This window comes from Trichosurus vulpecula, chromosome 1 (assembly GCF_011100635.1).
Source record: "Trichosurus vulpecula isolate mTriVul1 chromosome 1, mTriVul1.pri, whole genome shotgun sequence".
Lineage (NCBI taxonomy): Eukaryota > Metazoa > Chordata > Mammalia > Diprotodontia > Phalangeridae > Trichosurus > Trichosurus vulpecula.
The window spans coordinates 84,143,736-84,169,171 of NC_050573.1; the positions used below are offsets into that span (position 1 = coordinate 84,143,736).

Consider the following 25,436-nt stretch of genomic DNA (forward strand, 5'->3'; position numbering starts at 1 on the left):
AGCTCTCAGAAGGCCCCATGTGACCCTACCCTAGAATGTCATCATTTATTGTCTAGCAAACCTACCCACTTCCTCCTCAGCTCTTCCCCAGCACCCCCAGGCCCATCTTTGATGACAGGTTGTATGTCCTCACATCCTGGATTGCAATGGTAGGGGAACCTGGGTCCTTGGGATTAATAGGCAGAGCCATAGACTATGACTCTCAAGAGAACTCCAAGACAAAATGAATAAAGGGATAATCTAAGGTTACTTTCCTACGTGAAATAAGGGAGAGGGGAGAAGGAGGTTGAGAAATTGAGACTTGACAGCCAGTTTGGACATTTGCCCAAGATTACAGTGTACTGAATGTTGAAAAATACAAAGCTTACACTTGGATTAAAAAAGTCAGCAGTATAATTATGGGGGGGGCTGCCGAAGGGAGGCAGCAGATAGGGCTAGACATAGAGAAAAGCTACCTGATGGGGAACAGACCTGGGTTTTTAGTGGACTGCAAATCATTTTGAATCAGCAGTATGATACCACAGTTATAAAAAGCCCAGTTCCATCTCAGGCTGCATTACAGGAGGCAGGGTGTCCTGATGGTTACAGATGAACTGCTAAATTGTATCTGTGGAGGACGGCTCCCCGCTAGGAATTCCACCCTGAAATCACAGATCTGGACCAACAAAATACTGTCTAAGCCTAAGGGGGTGGTGGTGGTAACTGCAGCGGTATAGTATCCTCCTGCTGGAGTACTCCAGGTGCCACCATTTAGAAAGAACAGTGACAAGCTGTGGATATCCAATGGAGGGTGACCAAGATGGGGGGGAAAATGGATACTAGTGTCTTAGAGGTTGAAGGAACTGAAGCATATATGGTCTGAAAAGACTTCTGGTGCTGGAGGGAGTGCATGTGAGAGCTCGATTCAAGCACCTGAAGGGGGGATTAGGCCTGTTCTCTTTGGCCCTTGGAGCAACCTGGAAGTGCAGAGGCAGGTTTCAATTCAACATACGACAAGACTTTTGAATAATTATTATTGTTCGGTGTTTCAGTCATGTCTCTTCATGACCCCACTTGGGGTTTTCTTGGCAGAGCTACTGAGGCAGTTGGCTATTTCCTTCTCCAGCTCATTTTACAGATAAGGAAACTTAAGGCAAATAGGGTTAACTGAATTGCCCAGGGTCACACAGCTTAGTAAGTATTTGAAGCTGGATATGAACTCGGGAAAATGAGTCTTCCTGACTCCAGGCCTGGCACTCTATTCACTGCCCCACCTAAAAGTGAAACAGCTTGCCTCCTTCTCTACCCCCAGCCCATCTTCCAGGGGTTTGAGAAGATAAACCCTGAACTGGATCCCCTCTTCTACATTCCTGACAAGTCATCAATGGTTCTCAGCAGAAGACTCCACTTCCTCCTGACAGCCCATTGTACTTCTCCATAGCTCTCAGAAAGTACATGGAATCTTAAGTCTGCCTCTCCTGACTTCCACTCGTTGTCCCTAGTTCTGGTCTTTAGGACTAAACAGAGCAAGTGTCATCCCTCTGTGGTGACAGTACTTTAGATGCTCAGACGTTCATCATGCCCTCCTTGAGTCTTCTCTTCTCCGGGGTGTTTAGCCCCAGATTCTTCAACAAATCCTCTTTTGACCTGATCTCAAGGGCCTTCACCATCTTGGTAACGCCCTCTGGATGGTCTATACTTATCATGTCCTTTCTTGCCCCAAATGTGGTCTGATTAGGACAAAGCACTCCAGGATTATCACCTCCTTAGGTTTATGTTGTGGGCTTCTCTTAGTGCAGCTTAAAACTGTGCTAGCTTTCTATGACTATTGTCACACGTTGACTTATGTTTAGCTTATAGCTTAAAACCAACAGATCTTTTTTTCTGAAAAACTGTCTTCAGAAGAAATGACTTCTCCATTTCATTTGTGAAGTTGATTTTTTGAACCCAAGTAAAGGACTCCAGCACACAGAGAGAAGCTACACACTAGCACAGAAGATCCTAGACCCATACTAGGGCATCCCCAGACCTACATCAGGACAGTGAAACAGGAATAGTTGCTTGTATAAGCTTTTTTTTCCCTTCTTTCTTATAAGGGTTAGTTCTCTGGGAGGAGATGTAAAAGCAAAAATATTAACCAAAATTACTTTTTAAAATGAGATATATAAAGTACTTTGCAAAACATTAAAGTAGCATATAAATGTTAGATATCATTATTGCTATAGATGTGGTCTTGGATTCTGTGCCTTTCTTAATATGTTCTGCAGCTTCTCAGTGTGAGGAGGAAGTGGAAAGGAGAAGGAGAATCTTCATGAAAATAAAATAAAATTTACTTTAAAAAAGATTGCATTGATTTTCTTGGCTGCCATATCACATTGTTGACTTATAATGGATTTACAGCCTGATAAAATCCCTAGCCCTTTTTCAAATGACCTGTTTATATAGTCATGCCTTCCCTAACTTGTATTTATGAAATCAATTTTTCTACCCAAATATAGGCTTCTACATTTATTCTGATTAAGTCATTTTAATAGATTTGGACCAACATTCTAGCCTGTCGAGACCCTTTCAGGTACAACTGGTGGCTTAGTGCTCGACCAGAGTCAGAAGTACTTGAGTTCAAGTCTGGCCTCAGACACCCATTAGCACGGCAATCTAGAGTCTTTGAAAGGTGCCTGGGGGCTTTGAGAGTTGAAATGATTTACCTAGGATGTGGTATGTCAGTGTGCGTCAGAAGCTAGTATAGAATTCAGTTCTTCCTGGCTCTGAGGCCAGTCCTTTGCTGTGTCTGTCAGCAAAGAAAATGACACAGAAAATTAGCCCCCATATGCACAACAAAGACTCCTCCATAGATGTACAGACTCTTAGTGAGAAATGTATAACATGAACAACTCCTGTGTGCCAACTGGAACAGTTCTCTGTTCCTTGCTGCTTTCTTAAAGAAATACCCTTAACTGGAGTACTTTCTACGCTGCACAGGGTTGTGGTGTTCTCGGGGTTGCTGCCATCTGCTGGTCCTTTTAATTTGAAAGCTGTGTGTGTGTGTGTGTGTGTGTGTGTGTGAGAGAGAGAGAGAGAGACAGAGAGACAGAGAGAGAGACAGAGAGACAGAGATATGGGGGTGGGAGGGAGAAACAGAGAGAGAAGGAAGAGTCCATAGACTCAGGACTATATTAGGGTTTGTTTGGGTTATTTTTTTTGAAGCCAACCCACACCTGTACCTAGTCAGCACAGCAAAAATGCCTTAAGTCCAATCGATCTTTTGAGATGCCTGCTTCTCTTTCAGCCCTCCAGGGTACCTATGTGGCAGGCGAAAGATGAAATAACTCAGGAAACAAAGGCTTGAGCTTCTGTGCATATCGATTTATTAAGCAATGCATGCCAATTGCCCAACAAATTGGGACCAAGCCCTCTCAGCCTTGGCACTGGACCCCAAACACAAGGGGAGATAGAATTCTTATGCATTAAAAACAAATAAGACCAATTAATTAAAACAACCAGAATACAAACTTAAGTAATCTGATTTCTAATTGGAAGAAAGATCAGGGACTTTCCAAGTTGGGAGGGGAAGAGCAAACAAGTGAGATTTCCTAAAATCAGGAAAAGGAGGTGTCCCACTCCTGGTAAGTGTTTGTATTCAGTTAAATGAACATGGAAACAAGTAACTGATATACCAGTACAGGACCAGGTTTGAGATAAAACATAAAGGTTGCTTGAGATGTATAATCGTGAGAAATATCCTTGCATGAATCTTTGGCTGTTGACAGGTCAGCATAAGCTATATCCATTGTTAAGGGTCCCTAAGTAGCAGGTAGAGGTGGTCCAGCTTTCCGGCCATGCAGAGCTAGGTTCAAAGAATGCAATACAATTTTCTGACAATTCCCACAACTGAACAAATTTTCTCACAAGACAGAATTGGACTAGACCCATCATTGACCAGAAAGGGAACTAAGCTAGATCCAGAATCAATGTCGTTCATTTAATCGCCTCAAGTCCCTCACCTAGGTGAATCAATTCCTTTCTACTCCTATCATGTTCTAGGCACTTAAAACTAGGGTAATACTGATGACACTAATTTTACTTAGCACGTCTTGAGGGGGCAGAATGAAGCTGGCAAACTTTGTCCTGTATTCCTACAATTGTACTCAAATTATAGTCCTCCCCACAAAAGCTCATTATCTCTTCCTTTAAACCTATTGCTTTTTCTAACTTCGTTTTTTCGTTGTTGTTGTTTTTTTTTTCTTTTTTTGGCAGGGCAATCAGGGTTAAGTGACTTACCCAAGGTCACACAGCTAGTACATGTGTCAAGTGTCTGAGGCTGGATTTGAACTCAGGTCCTCCTGACTCCAGGGCCGGTGCTGTACTCACTACGCCACCTAGCTGCCCCCTAACTTCGTTTTTTCTTTCTGTACTTCAACTAATTAGTTCCTCACATCTGTGCCTTTAGGTTTTGAAAACTTTTTTTCTCCCTCATTCTCATGCTTAATCAATTACCAAATCCTAGAGGTTCCATGTATACATCTGTCCCATCCATCCCTATCTTATCTGTATTGCCACTATGCATATATTGTGCTTAATAAATGTTTTTTTTCCATTCATTCATTCATCAGTCAATAAACATTTATTAAGCCCCTACTGTGTGCCAGGCACAGCACTAAGCACTGGGGATATAAAAAGAGGCAAGAGCCATTCCCTGCCTTCAAGAAGCTCACACACAATCTAATGAATTCATTCATTCACTGCCCTAACATTCACTACCCCATGTCACATGGTCTCTCTTGAAAACTTTGGAATTGATTATGTGACATGGGAGACACTGGCACAGGACCGTTCAGCATGGCAAGCTCACATCAGAGAGGGTGCTGTGCTCTATGAGCAAAGCAGAATTGAAACAGCTCAAAGGAAATGCAGGATGCGCAAATTTAAAGTATCCACCCCAAATGTTCACATGGACTATTTGTGCCCAATCTGTGGTAGAGCATTCGGAGCCACAGTCAGACACAGTGAAACTTTACTCCAGCATAGTGATATCATTTTGGTCCTCTTCGAGAATAAAGGCCAACAACTGCCACCACCAACCACCAACCACCATTAAGCACCCTCATTACCATTTGCCTGGATTATTGTAATAACCTCCTAACAGGTATGGCCACCTCCACCCTCCACCTTCCAATCCATTCTTTACACCACTCCCAGATTAATGCATCGATCTAGGTCATTCCTCTGCTCAAAACATCTTCAGTGGCTTCCTACTGTCTTCTGAGTCAAGTTCAAAATCTTTCTGCCATTCAAAGTCTATCAGAATCTGACACTGCCTACCTTTCAAGTCTCATTTAATATTACTACCCTCCACACATTCTGAACTCTAACCAAACTGGACTATCCTCCGACTCTGCCGAAGACACCATATACTCTATTACCTCTGTGACTGATGTTCCCTAGAAGCCTGAACATCTACCCTCTCCATCTCTTTGGTTTTTTATTTTGTTTTTGAAAGACAGAGTGGTATGATGGTAAGAGTCCTGGATGTGGAGTGAGAAGTGACCTGGGTTTAAATTTTGAGGCAATCTGCCTCAGTTTCCTCATCTGTAAAATGAGGATAATGATACCTCTAATACTTCACAGCATTTGTGAGGATCAAACAAGTCATGTATACAAAGCATTTTGCAAGTCTAAAACATGTTATGTCCTCTGAAATAATTATTTACCAGTTGAATTTCTATATGGTCTTTCTTTAAAGACCAATTCAAATGCTACCTCCTCCAGGATGACTCTTCTCATCTCTTGTATCTGTTAGTAATGACCTTCTCCCTCAGATTTTAGATAACACTTCCCTTCTGCCGCTATCTAATGCATTTATCACATAATATCATGTATTAGCTTTATCTGTATGTTTCTCATTTCTGTCTAGACTGAGTTCCCTGAGTACTGGAACTGTGTCTATCTCAACTTTGTATCTGTACATTGTATGCACTTAATAAGTGTTTATCATTGCTTTTGTTGACCTAGACAACTGAAACTGATGTCTCCTTCCCTTGATTTTCCTAGAACACTTTGTTTCAATTTCTCCTTTGCCCCCATCACACTCTATATCATACTTGTCTCTATATATGTCATATGATTAAACTGTGGATTTCTTGAGAACAGGGGCCAGGTTATTTCTTTCTTTGTATCTCCCCCCACAACCCCACAATTGGCATCTCACAAATGCTTATTGAACTTGCTGAATTTGATGAATGAAACAATGAATGGTTACTATTGTAAAGGCTAGAATGAATAAAGGACAGACACCATGAGTGATGACCGATCAAAATGAATGATAGCTCACATATACTAACCAGCTCTCATTTTTGCCTTTAAAGCATTATCTTCACAAGAACCTTATGAGGTGGGTAGCACAAGTATCATGATGTCCTTTTTATAGAGAAGGAACACCAAAAGAATAAGTGTATAGATGGATACCCAAGGAAGGGATGAAGGGAAGGAGAACAGTTTGGAAACTATCTTCCAAGCTTTGGTTATGGTTTCCAGTCCAGAGATGTTTAATATAAGAGCTGTGACTTTTGTTTCTTCAGACCTAGTTCGGCTATTCACAATGGTATGGTAAAAGTGGATTGTAGAGGGAAAAGCACTTTAGAAACTTTTGGGGTGGGAAGGTTTTTGTTTTTTGAGGAACAACCAGGAAAGAAAGGGCATTGCATCTTTCCTAGCCAAAAGGAATGGAGGAGATGGAACTACCTTTGAAGCCCAGAAATAATAATGCTATAATTCGTGTCAGAGGCTCCCTCATGACACAGAAGGCCCAGATATATTTTGGGAACATCTAAACTTTTCTGACTTGTTTGCCCCCACCCATGTGAAGCCTGGAAACTTCAGTGCGTGAAGTTCCCTATCCCTCTGATGGCTGTTACACGCATTCAGGCTCACTGGACATCAAACACTGAACAGGTGTTATTTACACAGTTGTTTGGTTTGTTGCTTTCCTTCATTCTTAAAGAGGACCAAAATTACATCACTATGTTAGAGGCAAGTTACAATGCATCAGACTGTGGCTAATCAGACTCATATGAGCTTGGAATGCTCCCACAGATGGGGCACAAATAGTCCAGGTGAACATTTGGGGTAGATTCTCTAAACTTGTGCATCTCATGTTTCTTTTGAGCTATTTCAATTTTACTTTGCTCATAGAGCACAGCACCTCCTCTAATGAGGGCACACCATGGTGGACAGTCCTGTGCCAGTGTCTCCCATGTCACACAAACAATTCCAAAGTTCTTAAGAGAAACCTTGAGAGTATCCTTGTATCACTTCTTCTGACCACCATGAGAATGCTTGCCCTGTGTGAGTTCTCCATTTAGGCAAGTGTATGTTTGGCATTTGAACAATATGGCCAGTCCACTGGAGTTGTGCTCTCTCTAGTAGAGTTTGAATGCTTGGCAGTTTAGTTCGAGTAAGGACCTCATCGTCTGGTACCTTATCCTGCCAGGTGATCTTCAGAATCTTCCTAAGACAATTCAAATGGAAGCGATTCAGTTTCCTGGCATGGTGCTGGTAGACTGCCCAGGTTTCTCAGGTATACAACAATGAGGTCAGCACAACAGCTCTGTTAGGCCTTCAGTTTGGCAGGCAGTATAATACCTCTTCTCTCCCATGCTTTGCTTCGGAGCCTCCCAAACATTGAGCTAGCTCTGGCAATGCATGCATCAACTTCATTATCAGTGTGTACATCCCTGGAAAGCACATTACCAAGGTAAGTGAACTTATCCACAGCATTCAAAACTTCTCCATTTGCTGTAACTGATGGTTCCGTGTATGGATGGTGTGGTGCTGGCTAATTGTTAGCCCAAAATTAGCACAAGCAGCAGAGAATTGATCCATACTTTGTTGCACCTCAGTTTCAGAGCCTGTATTGAATGCACAATCATCTGCGAACAAAAATCATGCACCAATACGCCCTCCACTTTGGTCTTGGCTTGAATCCTTTTCAAGTTAAAGAATTTACCATCAGTGCCGTAGCTGACCTTGATGCCTAGTTCATCCTCATTGGAAGTATTTGACAACATGGCTGAAAACATCATGCTAAAAAGCATGGGAGCAAGCACAGAGTCTTGTTTCACTCCATTGGGAAAGTATGAGAGCAAGACCTACCATGTATCTCAACTATTCAGTGTTGATGGAGTCACATTGATTACTGATAAGGACATGATCCTAGAGAGATGGGCTGAACACTTTCGTAGTGTTCTCAATGGCCATCATCAATCGATGCTGAAGCCATTTACACAGTAAAGGACACAGAAAGGACTTGCATCTGAGCTGTAAGAATAAGCGCCACCCTTCTTCTTGCCCCCTCATTTCTTTGTAAGTCTCCTTCCCCTAGCCCCAAGGAGACATGTACAGTCCCCATAACTCATAGTACTGCTCTTGGTGGGCATCCAATTCAGGGGGAAAGCCAGGGTTTGAACTTCCAGTTATTCAATATGGTAGCTTTGATGGGGTGCTTGGGTCCCCGTGCTTGGACCCCAATTCCAAGATCACATTTCTCCCTAGCCTCAAAACACTATCCCCAATGTCTTCTTCCCAGCCCAAGGACACTATGCCTGGCAATTACTCATGAGTGGGCCCCAGCAAAACATTTATGTCTCTCCTTGGTATTAGTAACAAACCGCACCTGTAGGAATTATTAGCTTAAACTGGCTTTGTAGTGGCTCATAAAGATATTCAGTACCCACTGGACTATCTACACCAACTCCCTACCTCATTATATACATCCTGGACTCCTCATTATGTGTATTCTAGACTTCAGACATATGTATACTCCCTACATCTCTCTTGTCAAGCAAGACATTGATGGGTGGCAGACTGGGCAGTCCTCAGTCAGCCCTGACTGCTTGTTAACTTAGTGCTGTAGCAGACCTAAAAACCACACCTTCTTGTGGCACCGCCTAGGGCTTCTCCTGGTGAACTCTGGGTAAAATGCCTGTGCAGTAGATACAAAAAGTACATGTTGCTTTAAGAACTGACCACTCCTTAACCGCTCCCTAATCCTGCCCTGAATCACCTAGTTAGCATATTTGGTACATGTTTTACTATAGTTTATCCTATATAAACTTTAACTGTACCCCTTGAAGTTCATAGATTCCTTAAGAACTTTTGCCCAACAAACTTTTGCCAACTTGACTTAAAAGATTGCTTGAGTGTGTGAATTCATTCCAGATGACTCCAGTCCTTGAAGGGTCCCGGCCCTCTCAAACTGCATCAGCTTCATCTCTCAGAGAGTACCCCAGCTATGTCTTGCTCTGATCGCTTACCTTCTGCTCCTGGCAGAGCTCATTCATGGTTCTCACTGACCCATTCTGTCCTCAGCTTCACTTAAGTCCTCCTGCTGTTGCACTTTCTCCCTGGAAGATGGTACCATCTTTCCAACAGCTGAGCAATAGTAAAATTAGCAGGAATCTCTTTCAAGTCCAGGGCCAGAAGAGCTCTGGATTATTTCCTCCTAGTATTTTCATAGCCCCGCCCCCCCAAACAAAAGATAGCTTCAGGCAGTGTGAGAACCACCCTCTCATTTATCTCCTCCCCATCTCCCTCCATATCTCTCCATCAGTGCGCAGGCAATGTGATGCTCACATTGGTCAGAAGCTCCCACTGAGTTCTGTTGGATGGGGGTGTGGGGGGGTCAGGAACAGTCTAGCTACTTTTCTGTTAATATTTCCACTCTCATTTTCTTTCAGGGCAGCTAGGCTGAGATATGCAAATAGACCCAGAGCTCTTTCCAGAAATCTCTAGAAAAGGGAGGGGAGCTGGGCAATGTTCCTGGAGAAGCCTGTGAAGATTCATGCCCCAGACAACATTAATAACAGATAGAGATAGAGCTTTGAGGTTACAAAGCACAAAGTTTACGTACACTATCTCATTTGATCCTTACTAAAGCCCAGTGAGATAAATAGTATAGATGGGTACTAATATCCTTATTTTATAGATGAGACAACAGAGGTTCAGAGATTAAGTGATTTATCCAAGGTCACACAGCTAGTGAGAGCTGGAGGGAAGATTTGAATGAATTTTTCTCCTAACAGCAAATTCAGCATTCTTTATTACTATAGTACACTGCCGCCCTTTTGACTTTAGTCTTCTCAGCTGTAAAATGGATATGGTATATTTACTACTTCCCTCATAGGCCTGTTTTTTTAAAAAAGAACTTTAATAAACTTTAAAGTTAGAAATTAACACTATTATTATTCCCAAACTTGGTTCAGTCCCTGACTGGTGAATGTCTGGGTAACTAAGTGGATATGAGTGGCACAAGGTGACTCAGTGCCTGGGGGTGTGGCAGCCTGGTTGGGTGACTCAGGGTTGACTGGGGGGGACTCTTCCGGGGAGTGCTTCCAGCTTCCCATAGCCTAAGTATTCAGTAGGACTGGCTCTACTAGACAGAGTACGGTCTTGATCCCTGCCCAGGCCTGATCTTTTCCTTCTCTCCTTCCCCGGGCCCTTCCTCTAGCTCTGTAGCCCAGAGGACCTGAGACAGAGCAGAGGGAGCTCAGAGTCTGATCACCAAGTCCAAACCTTTCTTTTTAGAAAGGCTGAAGCTGGAGCCTAGAGAGGGAAAGAGACTTGTCTGAGGCAGAAGTGGGTCTAGAAGCTAGGTGTCCTGACTTCCAATCAAGGGCGGTGGATTCTTTCCCCACTGTCCCTTCCCACCCTCAGTTCAGGGCTGGGCACATAGGAGGGAATGAATAAATTTCTTATCGATTTAATTTTAGACTGTCCTCAATATCCTTGGTCAAGGAACTGAGGGTTTGGGTCAATCAATCAAGAAGCATTTATTAAGTGTCAGTATGTCAGGCACTCTGTTAAGCACCGGGAAATGAAACAATCACATGATGGAAATGCTGCCTGGGCTGCCACTGCCCTGCCTCTCCCCAGGGTGCCTTGAGGCTAGGAAGCCCTGAGACATCCTGGGAAGCCTCCTATGAAGCGCAGGCATTCCTTAAAGAGCCCAGGTTCTGGGGGCAGACATTGTTACTGCTCCCCTCCCCCCCAATTTTTTATTCTTCAAATTATTCCTCTTCTTACTATTTCTCCCAATTTTTTGTTACTCTCCCCATCGTCACTCTTGTTGACTATTTTTGTCCCATTCCTACTCCTTGTTTTTCATCCCCTATGATCGTTACTTCCTTCCAGATGATTACTCATAAATGAGAGCCTAGACCAACCAGCCTAGGTGAGCTGGAAGGGAACCACAGAGATTATCTCCTCTAACCCCCTCATTTTGCAGAGAAGGACACTGAGGCCCAGAGAGGGGAAGTCTCTCTCCCACGGTCACTCCTGTGATTATTTCATTCCGTGCTTCTAGCTTGCTGGCTTCTAAGAGGGCCCGGTGTCAGGCTTCCCAGATTCATGGCCCACCTGAGATCTTCTGTTTGTCACAGCCCCTTCCCTGTGCCTCCGTTTCCATGGTATGAGAGCTTGTTTGGTCCTAAAAGCCAAACAACACAGACAGCTCACCTTTATGCAGTGTCTTCTGAAGGTTCACAAACTACTTTCCTCACAACGAGCCGGCCAGGTGTGGAGCCCAAGTATTCTTAGTCTTTTTTTTTAATAGATGAAGAGATAGTCCTAGAAGGTTGAGGGACTTAACTAAGGTCATACAGGTAGTAAGTAACTGTGGTGGGATCAGAACCCAGGTCCTTTGGTTGACTCAGGCTCTTTCTACGACACTATAGTGGTGAAGCGGATAGAGCCTGGAGTCAGGAAGACTCATCTTTCTGAGTTCAAATCTGGTCTCAAACACTTACTAGCTGGGCAAGTCACATAACCCTGTTTGCCTCAGTTTCCTTGTCTGTAAAATGAGCTGGAGAAGGAAATGGCAAACCACTCCGATGCCTCTGCCAAGAAAACCCCAAAAGGGGTCACAGAGAGTCAGACACGACTGAACAACAACAAACGACTGTAGCTATTCCTGGATCATCCTCTTAGCCCCTTCACCTCCATATCACGTCATACATCCTCATCCAAGGTGGGAGGGAGACAGAGTGAAGGCTAATGTGAGGACACTGTGTTAACTTGGGGGAGACCAGTACCTGATGTCCAGAGGAAACATCCCTAAGACTCCTAGGCCTGGTCCAACTCCCCATCTCCCCTACTTACAGTACTGCAGAGTGTGTATGTGGGAGGAGGAAGAGGACAAAGGGTATCTGTCTTTAAGCATTTGAAGGACTGTTACGAAGAAGGAATATACTTGCTCTGCTTGGTCCCCGGGGAAAGAACTAGGAGGAAACAGATTTCTGGCAGATTTCTGTTCCCTAACAATCCGAGCTCTCTCAAAGCAGGAAGAACTGCTCTGGGAATGCAGTGAGCTCTACCACCCCTGGAGGTCTTCACTCAGAGGTTTTAGATGATGACCAAGGGAGTTTGGCAGGGATGCTGAAGAGGGGATTCCTGATGTCTTCCCCTATTCGACTGTAAGCTCCCTGAGGTCAGGGTTAGCTTTCTTGCTTGTGTTTGTATATGCTCAGCATAGTGTCTGGCACCTAGTGAGTATTTCACACTTTTCCCTTTCCTTTCTGTTTTGGTATGGATAAGACTAGAAGAGGGGTGGGAAACCTTAAGCCTTCAGGCCACATGTGGCCTTCTAGATCCGTAAGTGTGGCCTTTTGACTAAATCCAAATCTTAGAGAACAAACCTGTAAAATTTGGGTTCAGTCAAAAGGCTGCACTTAAGGATCTAGAAGGCCACTTGTGGCCTGAAAGCTGCAGGTTCCCCACCCCTGGACTAGAAGTTCTTTAAGGTCCCTTCTTATTCTGAGATTCTGTGATTTTATTTATCGCCAGGGAAAGCCAGTGGGTAGCGGGTATCGCTGTGACACTAAGCAGGAGGGGCCCTCAGCTCCCCATTCCCACAGGGCAAGGTCCACAGATACCACACAGGTACATGGATACACATGGTGCCATATTCCAGGAAGGGCTCTGGATTTTGAGTCAGAGGACCCGGCTTTGGACTCTGGCTCTGTGACCCTGGACAAAGTCCTAGCCATCTCTGCCTTTTTTTGAAAGCAATGCTTTTTTTGGAGAGCCTCTTGTCCTACGTCATACTTCCCTTAGAAAGCAGCCTCTCTCATTTTGAGAGCCAGAGGGTACATCTTTATAATGCTGCTTCCCGAACTCCAGCTGTTCCCTGGCAAAGTTCCTTGGAGCCCCAGCCCTGGCGGGATGGTGAGAAACTGGGAAGGAAGGAAGGTACTGAAATGGAAAATAAATGGCAGGGGCAGCCAGGAAGTGCAGTGGATAGAGCATCAGCCCTAGAGTCAGGAGGACCTGAATTCAAATGTGGCCTCAGACACTCAATACTTATTAGCTGTGTGATGCTGGGCAAGTCACTTAACCCCAATTGCCTCAACCCCTGCCCCACCCCCAATGGCAACCACTTGCCCTGTTGTTCACTTCCATGGGACATAGTGGATAGAGCACTGGGCATGGAGTCAGGAAGATCTGAGTTCAAATCTGGCTTCAGACATTTACTAGCTGTGTGACCCTGGGCAAGTCACTTAACCCTATTTGCTTCAGTTTCCTCATCTGTAAGATGAGCCGGAAAAGGAAATGGTAAACCATTCTAGTGTCTTTGCCAAGAAAACCTCAAATGGGGTCAAATTCAGTCAAACATGACTGAAAATGACTGAATGTTTTCTTCACAGAAAACTTTGGAATAAGGTCAGTAACCCAATAAATTTGCATTTGTGCCACACAACTGTTTCAAAAGCATGCCAGGTTCCCTGGATTCAGCCTGGCCAGCCAATAGAAAGATCCTACCCAGCCCCTTTGGCCTATAACAGTAGCAATAAATAACAACCAGGCTTCAGGCAGCCTTGGAAACTGTCCTGCCCATCCTCCCTCCAAGGCTAGCTTCCAGGACTGGGCTAGCCTCTGGACGGTCAAACAAGCACTCTTCCTGATCTGAACACATGGTGCTGGGAGGGACTCCCTGCATCATTGCCCTGAATTCTGTCTAAACTGCCCAGATTCTGACTAAACTCCTGTAGACTTCTTTGTTCTGCCAGAAATTAAACAGTTGCCCAACGAGAAGCAGACCTTAGATTGCTTTTCAGCAGCTCCATCCAGGGTAGTGAACTAGCTCCTCTTCAAGAGTCCACCCCCAGCTCAAAAGCAACCCAGAGAGGGCCACATTGTTCACCTCAGACTTAAGTTCTTGGCCAATGACCCTGTGATAGGAAAGGTAACATTGGGTCCCACATTTCCCACTGCTCCTCCTGACTTCCCTTCATGGATCAGGGCCTTGGTTTCCCATCTATAAGATGAGGAGGGTGGATCCCAAAGGTCCCTTCATTCTAAATCTTAGGCTCCTGTAATCCCTAAATCTCTTGGATAAGGGACCCTCAATGGGCATGTCAAAAGTAAGGGATTCCCAACTAATGTTGTCTCCTGGAAGTTAAGAGGGAGGGGAGAAAATCACTACCTATCTGGACCTAGGGAGGCTCCTCGATCCATGCCTGTATGCTAACTCCTCCCCAGCACACGCTTGGACACGCCTGCACCTGCAGCCACACCTGCCTTGGTAGGAGTCAGGGTGAATCTCAGCAGGTGCAGGCCCTGGGGTGGACAGATTTGCCACACCTGTGAGTTCCTGTCAGTTCTTGTCTTGGGGGGGAAGGAGGACAGTGCACCAAGACTGGTGCCTCAGGGCTTGAGATGGCTAGAGGGAGGCAGGGATGGGCTGGGGGAGCCCACAGGGGTCCTTCAGAGCCCTTGGGAGCCCTTTCTCTGGCTGCATTGGCTGAGGGGATCCAGATCAGCCGAGAGGGCACTAGACCCAGTCAAGGGCAGCCCCTCCAGGAGTCTGAGAGTCCCGCTGAACTAGTCATTGCACCAAGGACAGAGAGTCTGGAACCTGATACTGCCACTGGGGTGCTGAGCTCTCCAAAGGCTTCTAGCTTGGACCCTGAGCCCCAGCCCTGGGAGCCTGAACAGGTACTGGGTGAACTGGGGAAGAGGATAGACAGATTCGAGCCCAGGGCACACAGGGCCAGTGAGCAGCTGGAAGGAGAGAGAGAGATGCAGGTATGTGGAAGAAGCTGGAGGCTTTGGGAGGTTGGTGGTATTGAGAAGGGGCTTCAAGAAAGCTAGAGGCCCTGTAGGGTTAGAGGGAGGTTGGGATGGGAGGGAAGAAGAGCAGGCAATGGAGAACTCTATGGGGGTAGATTGAGGGGGATGACAGCTAAGGGACAGACACTGAAGACTCCAGAGTTTAGATGAAGCTAAGGAAAAAAGGATGGAGAAATTGGAGGGACAGGCTCTTGGATGAAGGCTTCTTGTTCTTATACTTCTCTCTGTTTTCCCCTCCCCCCATCCAGCATCCTCAGAGCCCTCTGGTCCCTGGTTCCTTGGCAGATTTTGCTGTTCAAACTGTGGTCTGCCTTGAGGATGCTGGTATCTCAGGGACCCAGGCCTTGGCCTTCAGTCTCTCCTCGGCCTTGGAGGCTCAGGGTGGACAGCTCCCAGAAAAGGTCAGCACCCCTTTGTAAGCCCAGCCCCTTCAGCCTCACACAGCTTTTTCTTGAGTCCCATCTCTCCCCTGGCTCCCTTTTCCCTGACCCCTCTCAAAGCCGTGCCCCTGATTTTCCTTATCCTCTCCTGGGATGGCCCTCACTCAGCTCCTGGGCTCCCAGAACATGACTCTTAGAATCCCAGGATCCAAGAACACAGAACACTAGAATACCAAAACAGAATGTCACAGCTTACAGGGGCCATCTAGTCTAATTCTAAAAGGTAAGGCCAAAAAGCAAGGCACGTACCACTTCAAATATCTCCAAAATTGTCCCATGGAAGAGGAATTACATTTGTTCTACTTTGTTCCATTCGGAGGTCAGAACAAGGAGCAATGGGAAGTACAAGAAGACAGATCTGAACACATATGAACCAAACCTGCACAGCAATGAGCATTCCAAAAGTGGAATGGGCAGTTCACTGTCACTGGGGGTGCTCGGGGAGAGGCTGGAGGGAGTGGATCTCAGGGAGCCCTGAGAGTGAGCTCACCCATCCTTTCCCAGGTACGGGAGGTGGTCCAGGGACTGCATGGACAGATGGCTCAGCTCTTGGAAGGCAGGGCAAGGAGGGTGGCCCTGAGAGCACTTTGCTCGTTGGCTGCAGAACACACACACGAAGTGGTCCAGACCCTATTGTCTCACTCTCTGCCCTGTGACAGGTATTGGGCATCCCCACTCCCCCTGGGCCTCCTCGGTAGGAAAGAACCCAGGTATCCTGGCATCCCTAGCTGCCCTCCCCTTCCTCCTCCTGAGGGCTGTTGTGTCTGCTTTGGTGATGCCAATTGGCACCCACTCCCCAGCTCCTAATTAGTGCCCAACCCTAATTAGTACCTGCTCTGCATTCCAACACCCACAAGCCAGGCTGGGCTAGGGGCCAAGACTCTGGGCTTCTTGTCTGCTTGGTCATAGATACCTGGGTCATGAACCCGTTTATCAGATTGGGCAGAGAAAGGCTGGTGTCAGGGGAGAGTCAGGGGAGAGTCGCCTCTCAGTTGCTATGTTCTCCTTTCATTCCCCAGTTTCCCTTCAGTCTCCATGTTCCACCCCATCCTCAGTCCCTGGGTCCCCTGACTCCCAAGGTTTCCTCTTGCCTCCCCTAGACTTCCTACAGTCCTGGTACCCCCTCGATCACTGAGTCCCTTCAATCTGAGGGTCTTTCCCCTAAGATCTATGTCCCATCTGTTCCAGTCTTTTCTTTCATTCCTGGATCCCCTCTGTTCCAGGAGTCTTCCCTAATTCCAGGGGCTCCCCCATTCCCAGTCTCCCCCAAATTCAAAGATCCACCTCAGTCCTATGACCTTCTATCATGTCCAAGGTTTCCTCTACTTCTCCTCTAGAACCTCCCACACTCTGGTTCTCATCTCAGTCCCCAAATCCCCCTACTTCTAGGGGTCTCCCCCAAGTCCAGGGACTCAAGGTCAGTCAGTCAACAAGCATTTGTTAAGCACTTATGTAGTACTGTGCTGAGGTGCACAAAGAGGTCCACAAAGAAAGGTGAATCCCCTAAATCCAAGGATTCCTTCAGTCCCAGGATCTCTTTTCAGATCCATGGCTTCCCACATGGACCAACATGTCTTCCAATGGGAGTTCCCATAGTCTGGATTTTCCTTCAGCTCTAGAGCTCCCATCCCAGAGGTTCTGGGTTCCTCTCCCCAGTCCTCACCCTGGGACCTCCATCCACCCAGATCCTTCCACTTTCCCCCTCCCTCCTTTGTCCACAGTGCAGCAGCTGAGTTGTGGCGAGGCTTGAGCCGGAACCAGAGGGTGAACGGGCTGGTCCTGGTGCACCTGCTACAGGAGGTGAAGGGCCCACCCCAGATCCAGGGTCCCAGCCCCAGCTCCAGCCCAGGCCTGAGTCCCCAGGCAGTCAAGCCCAAAGCCCAGGCATTGGCTGTGAGTCAAGTCCTAGTGTGGCCGAGGGAGGGAAGGCAAGATGGAGGTGAGAAGGGAGAAGGGGCAGAGTTCTGAATCCCCATGTGAGGTCCAGAGGATAACGATCTGGTACCTAAGAGTCTGGTGGGAAGGAAGGAAAACAGATTCCTGGAGAATCCTGGGGAAAGGGGTCAAGGGCTGGTTCAAGGGTGTGGGTACTTCAGTATGTGTGATGTGTGTGCCCCAGACCCATCTGAAGAGTGTTGTTTGTGGTATATCTCACACATGTCAGAAGTGTCTTACCATGGGATCAAAGCATGTCCCAGGAATGTCACAGTTATGTTTGAGGAGTGCAGATCTAGGAATGTCTTGTGTGTCTCTGCAGGCCACAAGAGCACTAGGAGAGATGTTGGCAGTGTCAGGATGTGTGGCTGCCACAAGGGGCTTCTACCCACAAGTGCTCATTGCGCTGGTTACACAGCTGCACCAGCTGGCCTGGTGTGCCCACTCCCCCCAGGTTCAAGTGAAGGTCCTCGGTCCTCCCCCCAACCATGCTAGGTGAGACTGATATGGGAGGTGGGGGAAGGGGCAGTAGGAGTAAAGGGGGGGCAATTGGTGACCCCACTTCACTCCTGGTCCTCATTTCCTCTACTTCCAGCTGTGCTGTGGAAGCTTTGAAGGCCCTTCTCAATGGGGATGGAGGTCGAATGGTGGTGACCTGCATGGAGCAGAGTGGGGGCTGGAGGCGACTCATAGGATCTGGGACCCATCTGGAGGGTGTCCTCCTGCTGGCCAGGTCTGAGCATGGGGACAGAGGCTCTGGGGGAAGGATACACAGGAATGCTGGACATTACGGGGGTCCTGGGGGGGGGAACATGAGGAAACAGAGATGAAGGGATGGGATCCCAGGAGGATGGTCTCAAAATCTTTCTAGTTCTCCAGGCTGACCAGGACTAAATACTGACTGGGGGCCTGGTTGATGGAAGAGGAAACTGTAGTGGATCGGGGGTAACGTCCTGGGGCAGAAGGAAGATAGGGAACATGTGGTCAGGGTTCCTTCCTCAGCTCTTCCTTATCCTCTCCCCTTCCTGTGTCCCCTAAGTGCCCTGGTGGCTCATGCTGACCACCACCTGCGTGGGCTCTTTGCAGACCTACTTCCACGGCTACAAAGCACAGATAAAGCCCGACGCCTGACTGCCATGGCATTCTTCACTGGGGTGAGTGCTCCTGCGTTAAGAGTAAAGGCCACAGAAAGCTGGAGGCCTCTCATGTGCCCCCCTGCCCTGTTCCTCCAGGACTGGGTCACGGACAGAGTGCTGGTTTGGATGGCAGAAGAGCTGAATTCTAGCCCTGGCTCTGGTTCCTTGAGCAAATTACTTTTCTTCTCAGGGCCTCAGTTTCCTTTTAGTAAAATAGTGATGATAATAGTCTCAGGCTGCTGGGATCCTCCCTGGAATGCAGATGTAGTTAGTGAGAATGGTGGTGAGGAAGGTCTTTGCCATTCCTGACCCCAGGCCGACAGTGAGGGGGGGAGGGGAAGCAAGGCCCTCCTCAGCCCTAGGGTCTGCCTTCCCACCCAGAGGTGCCCATTTCCTGAGTCACCCTACCCCAACCCCTCAGCTTCTTCAGAGTCAGCCCACGACAAGGCTGTTGAGAGACGAAGCCATCGTGCAACGTCTGACCACCTGGCAGGTGGACCCTGAGCCCACTGTGCGCTGGCTCGGCCTTCTGGGCCTGGGTCACCTGGCCCTGAACCGCAGAAAGGTGAGGCTTGGCCTGCCCTTGGGGGCCCCTCCCCGGGTGGGGGGGGGGTTGCTGACTTGCACGCGGGGTGCTCTGGGGCCTGTTTGTGGGGAGTCGGGGGGGCCTGCCCTTGGGGTGCCCCTCCCTGGGGGGTTGCTGTCTCACACGCGGGGTGCTCTGAAGAGGTGCTGGCCCGTTTGTGGGGAGCCAGGGCGGCTGGCCCGCCCTTGGGGTGCCCTTCCCTAGGGGGGCTGTCCCGCACGAGCGGCGCTCTGAAGAGGTGCTGGCCCGTTTGTGGGGAGCCAGGGCGGCTGGCCCGCCCTTGGGGTGCCCTTCCCTAGGGGGGCTGGCCCGCACGCGGGGCGCTCTGAAGAGGTGCTGGCCCGTGGGGCTGGCCCGCACTTTGGGTGCTCTGGGGAGGGGCTGGCTCCGGGTGGGAGGGGCTAAGCGGGGGAAAGAGACTAGGTCCGGCTCCCAGGGAATTCCTGGTCCTGGGGCGGGAGCAATGGACCAGTGAACTCTCAATTTTGGGAAGACAAGCCTACCTCGGGGTTTGTCGGAGGCCAGAACCTCCTCCCATCTTAATACCAACCCGGGCCAAAGGGCGCAGGGGCTCAGATACAAGGGCAGGAGCATCAAATAGACAGGCAGTGCTTGAATTACCCGCAGTTTGGGTTCGGGTCTCTGTTACCTCTGGGGGGGCAGCCATGCGGGCTTTTCCGATGGCCGCAGAATTGAGAGGGAGCTATAAGCAGAAGCCATCACGGGGCTTGGTTGGGACGGGGGTGGAGAAGGGGGGGCGAGAAGAGGAATGGGGTGGGGGGCAGAGGCGAGGCGACATCCCTGACGGGCCTGGCTTCGCGCAGGCGCGGTACGTGGGGACGCTGCTCCGGGCTCTGCTGTGCGCGCTCGGCGAGGCGGACACGCGGCTGGTGGGGGCTGCCCTGGGCGCGCTCCGGAGGCTCCTGCTGAGGCCTGTGGCCCGGGCGCGCGTGAGCGCGCAATGCACCAGCCTGGGCTCGCGCTTGAGGCCGCTGCTGGACCACGTGAGCGAATGGAGGGAACGGGGAGGGATCAGTGGACGGTAACGCCTCCTCCCCCCTCAGTGCCGGGGTTTCTTTTTCCACTCCTCTCCTCTGCCCCCGCTTACCCTTAAGCACCGCCCACACAACCACGAGCACCGCCCTCTACAACTTTAAGCCCCGCCCCCCATGCCCGCCCCTTCCGCAGACCCCCGCCCTCCCTCCAGATCACTCTTCTCCCTGCTTCCAGGACCAGGATTCTGTGCGTGCCTCGGCTATCGGGCTCCTCGGTACCTTAGTGGGTCGTTGCTCCCCGCGGCGCGCAAGGGCGGTACGCGAGCTGGTGCTGGGCAGCCTAGTGACCCTGTTGCTGCGCCTGCAAGACCCGAGCCTGGATGCCGCTGAGGTTCGGGGTGCCCCAATCCCTGTCACCCAGTCCTTCTCTCCCCCTGCCTGAACCTTCTGAAGTCCAGATCCCCCTAACCCCTTTAATTCCTCTGCTTCCCTATCCGGGATCCCTCCATCCAGGACCCCCTTATTCCACGTGAGCCCCAAGTTTTCCCATCCATCTTTGGGGTGCCCCAAATCCATACACCCTCCCCCTATTCTTCAGAGTTCATAATATCCCTAGTCTGTTACGGTCTGGCGCAGGTGTGGGGAACCTGTGGCCTCGAGGCCTCATGTGGCTCTCTAAGTGCAGCCCTTTGGCTGAATTCAAACTTCACAGAACAAAGTCCCTTAATAAATGGATTTGTTCTGTAAAACTTGGACTCCGTCAAAAGGCCCCACCCAAGCTCCTAGAAGGTCTTAGGTTCCCCACCCCTCCTCCGGGGAATACAAAAACCAAAACAAACCAGTGCCAGCTCTTTGGGAGATCACTTTTTACTGCCCAGGGCAGGTGCTTAATACATTGATTTGATTTGAATTGAATTACTTGGGAGAGCCCACCATTACGCAGATACACAAATACAGAATATTTATACTCTATTATTATCATTTCCTTTTTTTTGAAGGGGGAAGGCAGGGCAATTGGGGTTGTGACTTGCCCAAGGAATATTTACATTTTAACTAAATACTGTCAAGTGATTTCAAGAGGGAGAGAGCCTGAACCCCCTCATCTTTTTTCTTTCACTTGGCTCTCTCCAGAGGGAGGGGGTCAGGATGTTCTGGGGGATTCAGGAGCAGAGTGCTGTTATATAAGATGGCCCTGGGAAACAGGTCCTGCCTGCCAATGGTTGGGACCCTGGGTTTGGCTCTCCTGACCCTTCCCTTTCTGATCTTCTCTCACGTCCTCTCAGTAATGGAGAAGGAAGTGTATGTCCCCTGGCCCGACTATACCCTAACCCCTCATTTGTTCCTTTCCCCCCAGAGTGCAGAGTGGACATTAGCTCGTTGTGACCGATTCCTTCGCTGGAGTCTCTTGGAGGAAATCTCAGCCATGGTTCACTATGATAGCCCGGAGGCTCTAAGCCGCACTTGCAGACGACTGGTCAGTGGAGGCTATGTTAGAAAACCAGAGCCTTGCCTGAAGGGCTTCTCCCTAAAGCTAGCTTCTACCTCCCTCCCTTATCACCTCCACACTTGTACTTACCTTCTTCCTCAGCTTCAGATGCAAACTAGAAGAAACAACAAGTAAGTCATCTGATGTCCCCCCTTTGGATCCCTGGGTAGGTGAAATTTGCAATCCTTTATGCCAGTGACTATCCCTCTCCTTCCAGCTGACCATCCTTAGGGACTCACAGAGATGGAGCCATTATGGCATAGTGGATAAAGTGCCAGTCTCAGAGTTGAGAAGACCTTGGCTGAAGTCTGATCTCTAGCATATGCTGACTGTGAGCATGAGCAAGTCACTTAACCTTGGCAGAGAAGGTACAGACTTGCATGGGTAGAGGGATTTCTTTCAGCCAGGAGGTTCCCTACACCAATGAAATCCAAGGCTCACAATCCCTAGCCCCTGCTGGGGAGTCTCTTTCAGCAAATATATTGCATTGTCCTTAGATTACCCACAGAGGGAAAATTTAGTGTCTCAGTTGAATAGCCTCTTTCAGTAGAGCTGCTGACCCTTAAAAACCACAAGGAGGAAGCAGACCTCTCCCGTGGTCACTCATGTTGTTCACAGGGCAAGATTTGCCTGGAATGAAGAAAGTCCTGGACTTCTCAGGCGATTCCCTCAGTGGGGCCCATGGGCTTTCCTCATGTTGCACTGAGGCATTTCTCCCAATGCAGACCTTACCTCCCTTTGTCCTCAGGTGCAGTGGTACCCTGGCAGAGCCTCTGACTTCTTGAGCCAGGCCCAGGGCTACCTGAGGAGTCCCCAGGTTCCCATTCGCCGAGTTTCAGCCATGTTCATAGGTAAGCTGTAGCTTGTCATAGTCATCCTTCCAGGTGGCCAGCTCCAGGGGTCCTGACTCAGTTCTGTTTCCTGTAGCTGGGGCTTGATTGGGAACTTATTAAGAATCTATTTCAGCAGAGCCTTCTGTTCTCAAGCTAACCCACAGGATTTTTTTCTTTAAAGTTTTTTTTTTTTCCCATTCTATTCCTTGTTCTTCCTCCCCTCCCAGAGTGCACCATCACTTATGGGATGGCATAAGTATAACAAAAAAAAGGGAAAAAGGGTCCACAAAACTAAAGAACATGTTAAAAAAATCTGAAGTCATATGAAGTATCCCACTCCACTTGGGCCCTCATTTTTGCAAAAGAATGGAGTTATCTTCTCACACTCTTCTTTGGGGCCAGTAGAATTTACTCAGGCCTGGAGATCTGACATCATCAAAGGCAGCCAGGTGTTCTCTATCTCTTCATTTAGGTTTCAATTCCCAATTCACTTTTTTTCTTTAGCCCTTCCTGGTCTGCCAATCATTTCCTGGGTGGAGAATTCTGAAGCAGAATGAGAGTTGGGTGGTTCTTCCCTCTCTCACTGCCTGTTATCATTGGTCCATTTGAGCACTTGATCTGTCCCTTCTTTCATCTGTCTTTTGCTCCTAACCTGGATTTAAAAAGCCCCTTTGACGTCCTTGGCACTTTTCACCAGCTTTATCTTCCCTGGCACCAATCCTGCCATCTCTGTGTACTCATCCTTGATGATCTGCCTTCTCTCCCATCTTCTGCACATACTCTAGGCAATCCAAACTGTCATCAGGTCCACCCTTCTTGCACCATTCCTGCAAACCTTCTCGTTTGGTGGGATTCTTTTTAAGTTGTGTTTGTCAGCAAGGTTACTGAGTATAGACAGCCCTCCTTCTTCTCCAGTGGGATTGTGTTTCATTTGTGGCAGTTTCTCTTCCTTCTTGGTAAAAGGCTTAGCCCCAGAGACCTTCGTCAGACATTGGTCACATTCAGAGGTGAGGGGGGCCTGATGATCCAAACTCTTTGGTTTCAGGGTTTCTGATCCATCACATGGACCCTGACTGTGTTAACCCTGGTCTGGTGGACTCACTGCTACATGGTAGGCAAGGGACGCTAGAGATGTTGAGTACTTGGGGCTCTTGGAGTGGGGGGTTTATTGCTAAGGCAAGGAGGATATGTGTCAGGGTGACTTGTGGGTGTGAAAGGACAGAGTGAGGAGCAGGATGGCCTGCTTTTGCTATGGAGCATGTGTGACAGTGTAGGCACTGGTTCCTGAGAGGATCTTCTCTGATTGGTCATGTCCCCAGTTAGGGGGAGATGGGACACACACGTCCTAGATGGAGGTGGATTCTGGGAGTAGAAAGGATGGCTGAGAGGCTTGGGGTAAGGTGCAGCTACATAAGGAAATCTTCATGAAGAGGTGATTTCTGAACTAGATTCTAAAGAAGGAAGGTGTGGAGAAAGCAGGTCAGCTTAGAGTGGCAGGGAGACTGATGGGGAGGGAGGAAAGCTGAGGACCAGGACCTTCCAGGGATCTAACATGCCACCTTCCCTGCCACTTTCCCACTACAGACCTTGGAGAAATGCAGTGGGATGCCGAGCCTTGCATTCGAGATGTTTCCCACATCACCATGCACCAAGTGCGGCTAGTGTGTCGGGACCAGGACTCCCATGGACATGGCAGCTTCTCCCCTTGGCAGCTGTTCTGTTGCTGGGGCCACCGCCAAGATCGGGAGAGACCAGTCTATGAGGACAGCCCCTTCAAGCCTAGGAGCCGGGCTGGCCTATGGGGGTGTGGGGGGCCATCCTGAGCTGTCTCCTAGCTCGGTTTAAAGACCATTGTTTAGCCAAGTAAGCAAGGTCCCTTGCCCTTGCCCAGACCTCACCTAGGTATTCACAGCCTGTGCATGGAGATGGATTCCTTAAACCCTTCATGGGGGGAAGCTTCCCAGGTATATCTGCCTGGGAGCCTGTTCCTGGGGGAAGGGTGGAGCCCCTGGACACTTGTCTATTTGATGTGATGTCTTTAGGATGGTCACAGGCATCTTAGGGACGTGTCTAAGACTTTCTCATTGATACTTCCTGGCCCCACAAGATCATGTAAGCCAGGAACCCATCATGCCTTAATCCATCTAACCTGTGGCCCAGGCTGTATGTGTCAAACTCTCTCCAGAGGAAGTGGGTATTCCCTCTCCCTACCTCACCCCTTTCCCAAATGCAGAGTTTTCTTCTACATGTGTCTTTTTGACTGATGGAGGGATTCCTACTTGGCCCCAAGAGGTGGGGGTCCCAAAAAGGAGACTTGAGGGTATCTCCTCTCTCCTTAGTGAAGAGAAGGCTAGAGGCAGGGACAGGGAGAGACCATAGAAGCCAACATGCTACCTCGTGTCCCAACCGCTCAATACCTCCGGTACCCCAATCCTTGTCCTCTGTCCTACTCCCTTCCAAAGTGGCCTGTAGGACATGGCAGAAAGACTAAGAAGAAGGAGACAGCCCTGGGTTCTAATCCCAGCTCTGCCATAACCAGCAGCATGATCTTTGTCACTTACCCTCTCTGACACCTCTTTTGTAGAATGGAGACAGGAACCCCTACCTCTTAGACAGGGGGTTGTAGAAAAAGTGAGAGCTCCCATGCTTCATCAGCATTAGTCCTCCTCAGGCTGGGGCATCAGGCAGAGCCCAGATGACCTGGGCCACAGAGGGCTCCCCGAATGAGCCAATCTCGGGGGCACAAACATGAGGGCAAGCTAGATTTCCTTCTGTCTGATCTCCTAGCACTTTATAGACAGACCCTTCTGATGCACTGATTGACAGTATTTAGATGTGTTTGATTTCTCTGCTTGATGTGCCTTACCTAGTGAGCTGTAAGCTTTTGGAGGGTAGGGGCTCCATCTCATTCCTTTTTGCCCCTACC

General features: G+C 48.6%; 1 protein-coding gene across 1 annotated transcript; it reads left to right on the top strand.

The window, feature by feature from the left end:
- The first annotated feature begins 14,685 nt into the window (after positions 1-14,685).
- Positions 14,686-24,525, top strand: MROH6 (maestro heat like repeat family member 6). The gene is made up of 14 exons (XM_036741756.1): positions 14,686-14,964; positions 15,348-15,500; positions 16,044-16,198; positions 17,261-17,432; positions 17,797-17,969; positions 18,070-18,207; positions 18,514-18,628; positions 19,032-19,175; positions 20,021-20,200; positions 20,427-20,582; positions 21,546-21,665; positions 22,426-22,528; positions 23,556-23,621; positions 24,095-24,525. The coding sequence occupies exons 1-14, from the start codon at positions 14,686-14,688 to the stop codon at positions 24,331-24,333; spliced, it is 2,193 nt and encodes a 730-aa protein (XP_036597651.1). The 3' UTR covers positions 24,334-24,525.
- The last annotated feature ends 911 nt before the right edge of the window (positions 24,526-25,436 follow it).